The following is a 14,893-nucleotide window of genomic DNA, read 5'->3' as shown; positions in this document are numbered from 1 at the left end:
ATATTCAAAGTATAAGAATTCATTGATAATTGGAGGAAAAGTAATTTAGCACTTAATCTACATTGTTTCTCGCAAATTTCTCGTCGAGAAAATATTTACTTTATCAAAAACTATTATCTGAGCGGATTGAAATTAGTATGTACATAATTATAATAGAAAAATACGAGAATTGTTGAATAGATTTGGTGCACATATATACTCACACATACCTACACTGAAAAAAATATTTGTGTAAAATTACATGATTATGCTGAATTATTTTCCGACTCAGCATAATCATGTAACATTACTAAATATGATTGTAAAATTATCTAAATGATTGGAAAATTATCTAAATATTTATGTAATTTTCCAGTCATTTAAGTAACGTTAATGGGTCGGATAAAACCCAGCATAATCATGTATAATTTTACACAAATATTTTTTTCAGATACACATAACTACAATATACAATATGTATAGAGTTTCTGTACCATTGCTTTATTTTAAAATTCTATATATATATATATATAAAATTATAAAAACGTTTATATTATATACAATAAATAATACGAATATTTCTCAAAATATAAATGTATAATATTATATTAATAAACCAATTTCATTGCTAATCAGAAAAAACTAGATATATATTTTATTTATTACTGCTGATGGCAGGTCAAAGTACGTTAAAGTAGGTTACAATACGTAAAACACACTAATTGTTAGTCACAATATAAAGTATGTCATGGAATATTTTAAAGTATGCTAGAATAAAACTTTTGTTGACGTACATCCAAGCAGCCTTCAGTAGCCAACTAGCTGTTCCAGAATTTTAATTCAAGGCAAAAGATTTAGTTGGCAAAATAAACTCTAATCCATATGTTGGATATTTAAATGTATACTTAAAAAAATTGCAACAAATAAGGTTTTTATTCCGTCGAGAAACAACCGTTTTAAATTACGGAAAGTCTGTATTATTAACAATGAGATTCTAATAAAATACTCTAATAAATTACTAATTATTGTATAATACGTATGGAAATTCTTTAACTTACAGAATGTTTTGATAATTGTATTTTTTTCCAAAATGCTTAGGACATCGATTTCTTTTCGCATGAGTTTCTAATATAGATTTTCTTCGATTTGGTTAATTTTTCCTCATCGATACGAGGCAACGGCGGAGATGCACGCGTTATGTGATTTGTGTGCACGCATTATAAGGAGCTTATAATTCGTTCGCGTCTAATTAACCCACGGGCAATGTTTTATTTCGGGCTTGCACCTCTGAACTGAGACTATCGCGATTTCTCCTTTCACGCGGAATAAAGGCGTCTATTGTGTGAATGCTGTGCTTTCATCTATTCGCCGGTTTACAAAAGACGCTTGGTCTTTGCGTTTGTTTCCGAAAATGTATTTTGTACTGCTATTACACAGAGCCTACTATGCGCCTGCGTATCCATGTATTCGGGCGTGCAGTTATCGATAACAAAGGAACAAATTTCACGCGAAGTCATTCTTCGCAAATTAAAGTTTACTTCTCGTATGTATGAAAATTATATTTCGTATCAGTTCTACAAAATTAATTTTTACCAAAGCTAACTTTTTTCTCTCTATACAATTAATCTTCTACAAATATGATTAATTTTCGCAGACAAAACACAGTGGAGATAATTAGAAAATCATTCTATTAACAACTGCAAAAGAGAAATTAATCTTCTCGCAAATCATTGTTTATATGCAAAGCACAGTACAGAGAGGCATCATTTATTGTTTTTTTGTCTCTCAAAACAATAAACGAAATATCTTCGTATCTATGCTTTGCATATAAACAATGGGGTTTACGAGAAGATAAATTTCTCTTTTGCAGTCGTTAATAGAATGATTTTCTAATTATTTCCACCGTGTTCTGTGTATTCTGCGTCTGTAGAAAATTAATCTAGAGAAAATTAGTATCGAGAAAAATGCAAACATTGATAATAATTAATTTTGTGTAACTGATATAAAATATAATTTTCATACATACAAAAGTTACGAATTTATGAAAAGATTAAAGTAATTTTTATCAGTAAGAAACTCTCATAAATTAATCGCAAATTAATTAATTTAGAGTTACCTAAAAGATCTTTTTGCACAAGGTGGAGATTTTATATCTAATTTTTAAGAATAAGCGAGACAAGTTATACTTCGAAGGATAAAAAAATACAATATTTCGCTAAGAATAGCATCGTACTTTTCTCATGCCAGTTTCTAACATTGGAATAGATTTATATCCCGTTATTGATCGTATGCTATCTTTTATTTCGTATTCAGAGTTATAGAGTCACTCTCACTGATTAAACTTCCGCGGTTAATTAACCACAGGCCGATATTTGCTCCGGTTTTGCGCCAATCCTGGGAAGACCGTGATGATGTTTCCTCTCAAATAGAAGCATAGTGACCCGCCGTTAAACGGAGTTATTTCCCATACTCGTCAAACCGCAAATACGAGCCACTCGGCTAGGCTGGTTAACGCCGTAAACATCGTCATGTCTCGCTTGTGGCCGACCGACGATGCTTTTTGCCCTTTTATATTTTCGCCCGTATAGCTTACCCTAACAAATTTATCTTGGCAGCGAGAAAAAAATTGCCGTATAATATTAACATGCCATAATAATATCAGGGTATATTTTGTCATTAAATTGCTTCTTTTAGATGCCTCGAAATCTAAAAATATGATCTTACGAGAAAAATGTCTCTACGATTTCTTTTATACGCGTCGTTTCTTCGCGGAAGAAAGTTAAAACTGTTCCCCAGTACAAATAGAACATTGCAAGTTGAATTTTCTGAACATTTTGTGGAGAGAATTCACTACAGGAAGGTTTTATTTATAATGTAAGCTGTCGTATTGATTATTTTTGCGTGAGTTGTAACTTTGCGATCGAACTGACTGCGTGCATGATTAACAATGACGGAGAGCTTAACTTATCCACTGGAGCCAATAGTATTGATTGCGGAAACTGAATAGCTCTTGGTCTGTGAATAAGATTCTGCACAAACTTTGTCAATTAAATCGAAGTGCATTCAAACATTTACAGAATTACGTGCATTGATTGCGGAATTTAATGACTTCCGGCTTATATATTTATAAGAAGCTTTTAGTGCCTCGACTTGTTCCAGAATATTCATAAAGTCTATAACGTAAAGTTATAAAATATTTATGTAATTAATTTCTCGTCCATTTATATTATTAATGTATACATTTATTATTTAGTGCTAACATTAAACCTTGAAAGAATTTATTTACAAACAGTATACAAATTTTGTATACTATGTATATATTTTATTATATCATTTCATTTTAATTTCTATAGAAAAATTCTCCAGTTAAACAAACCGCAAAGAAACGATAATCAGAATGTATCGAAATAATTGGGAATATTCACTGAATCGCGTAGCATGTTCATAAAAATAACACGATGCTTCAGATGCATGATTCAGAATCTACGTGGGAATCGTGATTTGGGTCAGAGAGTGCATTTCAGCATTTACGGCCTACGTGCATCGGTTGTAAAGACACCTTCAAAACCTAATGACAAACAGCTGGCACAACCCGGCGAGGATTTAATACTCCGATCCCCTCGTAGCGAGAACCGTTTAATAAAAATTCTCACTAGCTCATACATTTTTCATGATGAAACGAAACGGCTCTATCAACTAAAAGGATGAAGATGGATAAATATTATTCATCTAATACGGATTATTATCTCTCTTTATAAATTATGCCGCGAGAAAAACACTCTATTTTGCATCTTGCAAGAAATGAGATTTATCTTCCCGGTTGCATTGCGGAATTTTTAGTTCTTCACATTCATCAAAAATGTTTCTGCAAAATTATGTATATTTTTATTTTTGGGGCAACATTTGTAAATCGGAAAGAAATGCCTGAACATCAGTAAAGAATACGCATCACTTATAAAAATCATTTTCAAAATTCAAAAGAGCAAGAGCGAGCTAGCCGCGGGCGAAGTTAATTTTATTATGTTCGCCGCTATTATATAAAATGAAGTCGTTATAGACCAAGCAGCTTTCTACATTTATTTCAACGATCTATTTTCTACCATTTCTCTCTACTATTGATATCACGAATATATTCTTTTAAATACCCTCATATATTTTTCTCCTTTAATAATATTACGCTGCTTTTTTTCTTGTATATTTCTGTTTTGCTTCAATTTTCTTTTTTATTCAATTTACATTTTTTAACAGAATTTTGATTGATAAATTAGATCAGATTATTCGCGTAAATTATGTGCAATATATGTACAGAGTAATGTAATACAATTTCGAAAATGGTAATAATTCTGAACAACTTTGGATTCAATTTTCGAGGTTCAAATTTGATTCTTTCCACTTTAGTACTTACCCTCCCTCCCCTTTAAGCTTAATTAAATCTTCTAATCTCATTGTGTAGAGGGTATTAAATCTTGAAAATCTTCAAATCTTAGTTTATTCAGAATTGTATCATGTTCAAAATTATATCACTTTATCCTAAAAAATATGTTTACGTAAATAATATAGTAATTTATATAGTAGCTTATATAAAGAACTTACTTGAAAACGTAAACCAAAAACTGAAATTTAAAAAAGTATTTTATTCAGCATGAATCATAAGTATATTTTAAACTTTCATAAGCTTGTTTCTGATTAAAAAAGATGGACAAATTTATTTATGAATAGTAACCCCAGATCTACAATAAGTGCTTTAAGCCTTAAATCGTAAGAAATTGACCAATTACAGTAGAATTCGAGGAGAATAATCGACTATGATTCGTCCATTTCTTATGGCTTAAAACTCTATTGTAGATCCAGAGTAAGTTGCAAATGTTTCGTTATTGAAATAATGAACATAATAATAGTATCAAAACTTATTTTATGTAAATATTACAGGTGGGTCTTTTTTTTGTTTACAAGAGATGCACAAAGTGTCCTCCAGTTTTCATACATGTCTGAGCACAACTGATTTAATATTCGATCGTTATTTCGAATTTATTCGTATGCATTATTTCAATAATAAAATATTTGCGTCTTAAGAAACATTTGTTCTTCCTCTTCATCCAGGAAAATGCTCAAGAAATTTTTAAACTTTTTAATACGTATGATTCATTCTGTGTATATATATATAATATATATAATATATATATTGTATATAATATATAGGCCGACCTTAGGCTCTAATTAGTTCTGTTATATAACGTTCAAATAAACTTGCACAAATGGCTTGCGCAAACATATAAGTTTACTTGAATGTGTGCGGCCGGCCTTAGATGGCTGTGTTTACACACTGAAAACATTTACTAAATTTTAATAAATATTTCTTTGAATAGTCCTAGCGGAATATTTACTAAGTACCTATAAACACATTTATTAAATACAAGAATCATTAACTTGATTTAATTATCATTTTTTTCATTTATCTAAATATTTATTCACCGTAAATAAATATTCCGCTAGGACTATTCAAAGAAATATTCATTAAAATTTAATAAATGTTTTTTCTCGATGTATATAAAGATTAGACGAGTTATTTGCTAGTTTTACGGAGCTTTTATCGTCCACTGAATAACTATGGTAGAGCCGCCCGCGCCGTAGAAATCGCGGCGACAACGTGGATCATTTATAAGCACTATAATTGGCAGAAAAGCGCAAATAAGAGTTTACGAGCGATCTTCGCGGTTAGCTGAGAAAAGACAAAAGTCGCAATATACACGCATTAGATGCAAACACCGGTTTACGAGCTGATGACAACTGGAGAAGAGAACCGGGGAATCGCTGCGGGGCTTCGTCGAGTTCAGAAGTTGAGTTTAACGTGCCCTCTTCCAGGACGTAGGAAAGGTGTGTCCGCCCGTCTTTAACAAGATTGCGATCTAGTATCGCCGCGCTAAGCCAATTTACTCCCGGCGTTGCGCAACGTTTAGATAATTTATCGCGACACCGAGTCTTCTACCCTTTTCCCTCTTTCGGCTTTCGCGTTGCGCGCGAAAGCTCGCGAATTTCCCGGATGTCTCAAGTTCTATAGTATTCATTAACGATTTTGCGACGTTCCTCCGTACGAGTAGGTCAAAATAACTCGAGAGCGGATGGAACAGTGAGTTAACCAGCTCGGGAATAGCTAACTGGTAATTACGACGATCTATCATTACAGCCACGCCGTGTAGTATCAGGAAATGCAATAATCTTGTGAGCAATATTTATACACATAATTGTACCTGGTTCAAATGTCCTGGGTATAACCGAATAGTTCATACTTTAAGAGCTGTGCTATTATTAATTCGCTATTAACGCACATCCGTCGAGACCCTAGTGACGCTTCTCTCGCAACGGGGTCAAAAATCTCGGCCAAAAGGCAACGCGCCCTGTAGCTAGCGAGGATTTCATCTCATTATCACGTGCCCGTAATAATTAATCTTCCATCTCGCGTCGCGAGCGAGAGTGAAATAGATATGTGTCGGTGTCGTGACGTTACGCGACTAAGCTTCACTATAATGAAACGCAGATGTCGAGTGTGTGCGAGTAATTCAACGAAGTTTCTGTATAGGATATGAAAAGAATTTTGTAATCCGGATGGAAGTCATTATCGTATGAAAATTAAAAAAAATTATGCAATATTGAGCGAAAAAAACATTCTACTTTTGTTACATCGAACAAAAGTGAAATTATTGTTGTCTTCCGAACTCACTTCGAATTCCTTGCTGCAGAAGATAATATGTGCCTCATATTGAATTTTCCGTCCGATATTTTCGACACTACATGTAACATTATTATAAAATATTTCCTAAAATGTATTATATATCAATGCTCAAATATTAAATATTATGTATAATACAATTATCATATTGTAAGAATATTGTTATATCGTATTTTTTAATAATAATTAATTTATAGATTATTATACAGGGTGTCCTATGGGAATGTGTTAAAACTAATCAGCTGTCATTTTCGAAGGTATCTAGTTATTGAAAAAATAAAAATTGCGCTGAAAAAAAGAGGAAAGTCTGCAATTTTTAATGAATATAAATAAAGTTTAACAAAATGTTTGTGTATCAATTAATTTTATTGATGAAAAATTATGCTAAAATCAAGTAAGCGCTAAAATTATATGTAAAATCGCAGATAAGATTGAAAAACAGCTTCAGATTTAGTAGCAGCTATTTAAAAAGTTATTAGCAATATTAAAAACGATATGTTCGAAAAAGTTTTTACGAGCTTTCGTAAAAAAATTATGTTTTGTGACAAATTCAGATGGTGCACCCTCCGAAAAAATTACTCCTTGGGATTATGAGCATATTTTTCATCAATAAAATTAATTGATACGCAAACATTTTGTTAAATTTTATTTATACTCATTAAAAATCGCAGACTTTCCTCTTTTTTTTCAGCTCCTCAATTTTTGTTTTTTCAATAACTGAATACCTTCGAAAATGACAGCTGATTAGTTTCAACACATTCTCATGGGACACCCTGATATTATGTTTAAAATACATATATAATAATATAAGATATAAGCTATAAATAAGCTGGAGATCTTCTAGTAAGTCTAGTCACGAGGTAAACATAACAACAATTTGGCTTTTTATTGTAAAGTATATATGTATAGTAAATCATATAAGGTTGATCCTACACATTCTGTAATATATAGCCATTTCCGTCATATTTATCTCATGAAAAGATTATGTGAGCAGAATTTTATTTGAGAGTCTCTAAGCAAAACTATTAGTGTGTGACTTAAACGGAAAGGTACTGAAAATCGTTCAAAAAACGTGTTCATTTTCAAGTCGTTTAATCCTTTGCTGTCCTATATCGGGCTAGACATAATGACCGTTTATGATAATCTTTCTCACAATTCTCCAAGCATTCCAATCAAAACATTAGATATAATCAACAAATTATATTAAACCTCCATCAATTTCTCTAAATAATAAAATTTCTTTGATTTATATTAGATTCGCCGTTTATTATTAAATTAAATTTATAAGATAAAATACTCACTTGTGAAAAATAATTTAGATCGCAAAAAGAGACGAAAATACCTCTGCGGTCTTACACATTTTAAAATTATAGCAAGAAAGAGAAGGATTTCGCAATAGCTCGTTACAAGAATAGGTCATATAAAAAAAACTCTTGCTAATTATACGGTAGGAGCATCGCACGACTTCATCGCGAGCAGACTCGACAATAGCACGACGTCGCGACGCCTACATTGACGGCCGCATTTGTCCTGGACTTGGCGTTACGTCACCGTTCGTCATTAATATATTGTGGACCGCTTTAATCTGGCCTATCGATATATCATTGCACCCGGAGAGTGCCCGGTGTGATATAATCCCGTCGTAAATTTGCCAAACGAGGCAAACCAAAAATAAAAAAAGATAGCGGGGTGCGCTCGCGCGGATTCTTCTTCCTGTGTCTCGAATATCAAAATTCATGGTGCGCAACGTTGCGCACGGACCGTCAGATTTGCAACATTCATCGGCGATACGTGTCTCCTCCGAAACGCGGTGCATGCACACTTTTACTGTAATTTACGACGCGAAGCGTCGCTCCATATGTTCCCGGGGCCGTGAATTACGGGGATGCGCGCCGCGCGGCTCTCTATGTACATGCGAACACTCGCACCGGTCCCGGTGTGCGTCGGTGCCGCGGTAATGGAGTCCATATCTTCAAAATTTAACCTGAAAGCTTAGTACTTCGCGGAACAGAAGGGACGTTCATATAGCGGTTTATCACGCACGCGATGGACTCGCCGCTTCTCGCGTGTCGACTCCGCGCGCGTTAAGAGGCTAGAGCTGTACCGATTTCTCATTCAATCGTCTCGACGGAAACCGCTCTATTTTGCTGTGTAAAGCGTCACATAGGGTCCTTTTAACGATACATCACTCGTTAATTTAAAAATCAAATGCATTGCAAGATAATTGCTCTTCCATTTACTTTCTCTCTTCCTTCTCTCTCTCTCTCTCTCTCTCTCTCTCTCTCTCTCTCTCCCTCTATTGCCATATTAAGTTGATTTCAAGTATCGTAGGATAAACTTTTTAAGCGTGTTAATTGGCTATAGGACAGAAAGAAAACCTCTTTGTCCTGCAACCAATTAATATAGACTTCAAAAGCTTTGACATATGATACATGAAATATCAGCCTGGCTAATATTTCATTTGTCGCACAAATTTTTCAAATGTATTGATTGGCTATAGAAATAGTTCTCAAGTTTCCAGAAATTCTATATGTTGTAATCAATCAATACACTTGAAAAATTTGTTGTATGACAGATGAAATATTAACTTTAGATACAAACAGCCTTCAAGCAGAAACAAGACGCTTTCCATTCAAGCAATTCCACTAAATTTAACATACATATCACGAATATACGCTAGTTATCCGGTGTAATTAGAACGTAATGTTTCACGTTTAATCGCGACTACGATCGCATGAGATCCACAATTTCTTCACGACTGGCGACGTGCATATATCAAAAGTCCGCAAAAGCGTGGGTCCCGGATCGAGACGTCCGTCCCTCCTTCTCTCTCTCTCTCTCTCTCCCCCTTTCTCTGTATATATATCCGCATAATAAATCTTCCGGCCGACCGAGTTTCTCGTAATCCAATTAAGATTTTCGCGACTCTGTCCTCATCCTTTCACATCAATTACCACGGCGATCCTGGCGGACTTAAAATTGCGGGCGCCGCTGAAGTCATCACGGAGCACCGTGCGCGCAAGTTTTCCGACGACGACGCGGAGCCGACAAGGACCGCTTTTTGCCTAAGAGCCTTGGGCTTCTTCTCCAGTCGCAAGCCTTTGTTAGAAAGGGGTTAAATCGCGCTATATATACACATCGGAGGGTGACCGGCGGCAGCGAGTGATCGATCGTTGAAGGACCGAGGAGACTCGTTCTCTTTCATGCGCACGCACATCGTCGTGCATGTCACGCGCGCGTACAATAAGCGGTAACGGCGCTTGGTACACTCCACGCACAACCCACGTGTGCAAAACGTGGAAATAACAGAAATACTCGCATCGGAAAAAGGGAACTGTGTGTTGAAGCGGAATCTGGGATGTTGCCGTCAAATAAACGTATTTTTTTTTTTATTGGGACAAGGACGTTAGGCAATTTTGGGAAATGTTTTGTTTCCACGTCCCCTCGTGGACAATGCGATTTTCATTGTTATAAATCTTTGCACTCTGCCTAAAAATATTTATTATTGTAGTATAGTTCTCGTGTGAGTATGTGTTCGTTAGATTAAAATTAGATCTAGTTTCCTTTTTCTATTTAAAGTATTATCTCTTTACAGAACATATATTTATGGTATGTGTGTGACGTTATATATAATTATGGAAAAGGTTTTAAAAACATATAGAAAAACATAAGAAAAACGTTGGATAGCGAGGAGAATAAATACTTTCAATCAGAATGGTGACATTTTTAATTTAAGAGTGGATTTTCTTTTCTTCACGTGGCTCAGAAAATTCCGTTAGAAATCACGTATCTTTTCTCCAGTCAGGCTTTCTGACGATTTTAGTCGAGCCGATGTATTCTTGATGAAATCATGATTGATGTACCTAATCTTTCTTCGAAATGTCAGCAATTTCAATATTAAATATCTCGATGTAGTTAAATAATCAATGAGAATCTTTTAAAAATCTGTTTAAAATAGTTTGAGATGAATATAATCTATCAAATGTCTATAAAATATCGGTTTGGATTGAAGCAAGTTTTCAGTTTTGTTCGTCCGAGGATCATTACGGGTATTCATTCGAAGAAGGTAGTTAAGAGACTGCTGGGACAATCGCGATGGGGTTATATTGATTAAGGAAGTTCGCTTTGTACGAAATACGTTGCTTATACTTGCCTTCGGTGACGAAGACGAAGATCGATGCCGGCTTGGTGTTGGAGGCGCTGCACGTGTAATTGCCCGTGTCCGTCTCCACTGCCTGGCGAATCGTCAGTCGGCTTTGAGTTGGTCCTGGATCGGTTTGTACGGTCACGCTGCCGCGCGTGGTGTCGTAGTTTATCATCCGGTTATTGTGATACCAGAACACGTATTGCGGCGGCGTCGGGCTCTAGAGCAGATAGAAGAAGAATGGCGTCGGTTGACAAGCATGAGATTTAACGCGCAAATTTTTCCCAGCACAAAGACAACGACCGGAGAATCATCGGCCCGTGACATTCGTTATGAGGTTTTCTTTCGACGGAATAACGCGTCTTTGTACTGGGCATCATGAGCGCCGACAGGATTTCGTTTTGCGGTCTTGGCGCTTTTGTTTGCTTATTTTTTTGCAGAACGATTACATGTTGAAAGACTTATTGTTAGCTTCATTTATACTAAGCTTTATTTTGGGTTATTTTATATATTTAGAGTGCGTTCCGTTTTGCGCTTTCAACGCATGTAAGCATCATTCGTTCTTGTTTAATATTTGATAGACAAGAAGGATGAACTGATTTTACAGCGCGTGAGCGTGAAAACGGAATCCCCTTCCCCATAATGTTCATTAACATTCATTATAAAGTTGACGCTTGAATTGATGCTTTAATATAACACAACATTCATATACTAGGATCGCAATATTTTCCTGCGCATCTTGTGTTCTTGTTTGTTTTATTTAGAAATAAAAGTACAAAGAAAACTTTGGCGTTTACGTAGTTGTCATAATGTAACATTAAAGAAAAAAAAGACTATATTGTTAAGATATGTTAAATTACAGCCTAAATTACAAATTCATCAATATTTTAAGTTTCAAAATTCAGCAGATGTTTTTAATAAATATAATATTAATATTGAAGCATCATTAATATATATTAGGAGATACGAGAAAATAGAATTAAAAAATTTATGGTAAATTAAATTTTAAAAATACACAGAAAATATATGATATATTTAATTAATATTAAATAATTAACGTACAAAATTTAATATCCATATTAAGAAATATAACAATTAAGTGCTTGTTAAAATAAATTTTAATTGAAAAAGTATTGGCTCTTTACATAATTTAAAAGAAGCAATTTTACGTTATCATAACAATGATTTTGAGACACTTTGTACGTTTATGTAGCAAGTATGTCAGATATATCTTGAAATAATTAAACGTCAACTTGCGAGAATTTAATATTTGCTTTTGCGGGCTTTGGCTAAACGTGCGCGGGAATTTGGTTGCAAAAACACGAGTTTATATAATAGGTTGGGTTTCGTTGAACGAGCGCGCGGAATTTAGCTGTAGCTGCGAGCAATGAGGCCCATCAACGTTTATTATAACGCCGGATACACGTTTACAGTGGCCCTGTCGTGTCATAGAATACAGGAAGGATAGGTGCGTGAAATGGTGTGTTGTTAAGGTCAAATACTCGCAAACTTCCAACTACAACGTCGTCAGGAAATTCGCAATATGTTGAGCGATGACGAAACCATGTAAAAGGTGCGGAGAATAAAGGCTGCGCCAAAGTACTCTCTTCAACATATCTTATTCGCCACACAACATCGTTTTCTTACTACATAAGACATTATCTCAAAAATGTTTCGCATGCAGCTATTTCAAAAGTTTATGAATATACACTGAAAAAAATTTTGTTCATTTTTGGTCCAATGAATGATCGTTAATCAATGTCCGACTTAATGTAGTTAATTGATACAATAACTGGATTCATTTATACAACTATATATTCATTCTTGCAATGAATTCTAGTAATAGTTTTATAATCTAATTCATTATGAGCATTTATTAGACCAATTTTCATTATTTTTTCATAATTCAATAAATATTTTATTGTATTTACGTACAGTTTTGGTTCAGTGTATCGTTAAGGATATTACAATTGTATTATTTTTTTCCATTAAGAATTTAAATGAGAATATCGCGTCTCGCGACATTTTAATACTGTATTTAAAAAAGCACGATCTCGTAAAATATGTAAATACTTACTCGAGTACACTGAGAGAAATGTTTGGTACGTATATCCATTTTGTTGATATGACTAATAAAAATTTTCTTACTTTTTCATTAAAAAATTGTGTTGTCCTAACCAAAATTTCGTTATTATGATTAGAATAACCAAATTTTGATCAGAACGACAAATTTGGTTAGAATAACAAATAATTTGTTGTAACAAAAATTTGGACAACACAATTTTTTAATAAAAAAGTAAGAAAATTTTTGTTAGTCATATCAACAAAATGAATTGTTATATACAGTAACATTTCTTTCAGTATAAAACAATAACGTACAAATTTATTTAACGCAACTGTTAGCGGCTTGCTTGTACTGTCTCGTTAGTAACTGGATATATGGATTCGGCGTGTGCGCCTTATAGCGTATAAATTTCCGCCCAATGTAGCTGCGGGATCCAGACACGTGGGATACTGCTCGTCATCCGTTTATTGTAACGTCGGATGCGTGCATATTGTGGTGGCGGCGTCGAGCCGCAAAGCGGGTGAAGAATAGACGCGCGAAACCGTAGCGTACGAGCAACGAGGATGCGGGATACCCGAGGATTTTCGGCTTCATGGTTCTGTCCGGCAAAGCAAGTGCAAGTCAGGAGTCAGAGGCCACGCATTCCTCATCTATGCTAAACACTCATTATTTTATTCCGTTTAATATGTTCCTCTCAAACTGTTATGCAGCGAATGCTCGCCACTGCGCGATATATACAATGAGAGTGTGTATATCAAAGAAACGTTGTTTCTCATTATTGTACGTCGTTGCGTCGATGAACAAGGTGCGCTTGGTGCACAAAGGTAGAAATAAAATTGAAAAAGAAATCCACAGAAATACGTCATGAATATATGGTTAGAAATGTAATTTCGAATGTACATGGGAAGAATAATTTTGTTGAAGTATCTAAAAATTTAGCTAGATACAGATCTGAAAATAACTTTGCTGGATTATTAAAATTATTATGTAGAACGCTGAAGTATAATGAGCAGTGCTGCAAAAAGTTTTGACATTTAGCAACTGCTTGAGCGTCCTATTTAATTGTTTCAACGGTCTAACAAAATTATTTTCAGATTTGTACCTAGTTAAATTTTTAAAATTCGTTTTTTGTATTATCGAATGAAATTAAATTGACGCACATGGTTATAAGAGTTAAAAAATTATTTAATAATTATTTTTCTCATTTAGTTAAAAATATAGCTTTCAATGATACAAATTATTTGAATAAATTGTTAATTTAATATTTATTTATTTAACATCTTCGTGATTTGTGGCGCAGGAAGGGAGAAAGATGGATTTATTTTAAAATATTTAAAATTTTAGCTATATAGATATAGATTTGAAAATAATTTTAATGAGTCATTAAAATAATTACATTTATAGATATATAGGACGTTCAAATATAATCAGCAATGCTGAAAAATATTTTGACATTTTAGGAACCAGCTTATGGGTGTCCTACATAATTATTTTAATAATCCAATAACATTATTTTCAGATCTGTATTTAGCTAAATTTTTAGATATTTCAGCGCAAAACTGTTCTTTGAGTTCTTTCCATATAGACTCATATATTTCCGCTATTCTTATTAGATGAGACATACTGCGTGTTAAATTCCTCTTCCTTTTTATAAGATATTTCAGCAAATTATCGTGTAATTAACTCAATAATGTTGGATGTTGCGAGCTTTTTGAAATATTATCGTCGATTTTATGCCGCTAGAGGCAAATAAATCTCTCCAGAGACGCTGACTGTATTCACTTTGTGCTTTTAGGAAATCATATAAATTATACCATTGTTCTCGCGAGACGACAAAGTGGAGTTTCAACGAGGCAATGCGAGTTACACGGCAGAAGAAAGCGAATTGTATCAAACAAGTAGTACAAACTATTAACACCACGCTAATTACGCCGCTACTTATCCCGGTAGCGGTATGCATAAAGTGCATGCATAATGT

At 34.1% G+C, this 14,893-nt stretch overlaps 1 protein-coding gene across 4 annotated transcripts in view; it reads right to left on the bottom strand.

Annotated features, from left to right (window-relative positions):
* dpr12 (defective proboscis extension response 12) overlaps window positions 1–14,893 on the bottom strand; it is a 214,707-nt gene that overhangs the window by 3,742 nt on the left and 196,072 nt on the right. For all 4 annotated transcript variants that reach the window (XM_018448518.1, XM_018448516.1, XM_018448515.1 and 1 more), the window contains one exon: window positions 10,860–11,070. In XM_018448518.1, coding sequence (XP_018304020.1) covers window positions 10,860–11,070 — 211 coding nt within the window. The remainder of the gene's footprint in view (window positions 1–10,859; window positions 11,071–14,893) is intronic.

Source organism: Mycetomoellerius zeteki, unplaced genomic scaffold (genome assembly GCF_001594055.1).
Source record: "Mycetomoellerius zeteki isolate Tzet28-1 unplaced genomic scaffold, Tzet1.0 scaffold221, whole genome shotgun sequence".
Taxonomy (NCBI): domain Eukaryota; kingdom Metazoa; phylum Arthropoda; class Insecta; order Hymenoptera; family Formicidae; genus Mycetomoellerius; species Mycetomoellerius zeteki.
The sequence above is the reverse complement of the archived record's forward strand: the minus strand, read 5'-3'. Positions and strand labels throughout refer to the sequence as shown.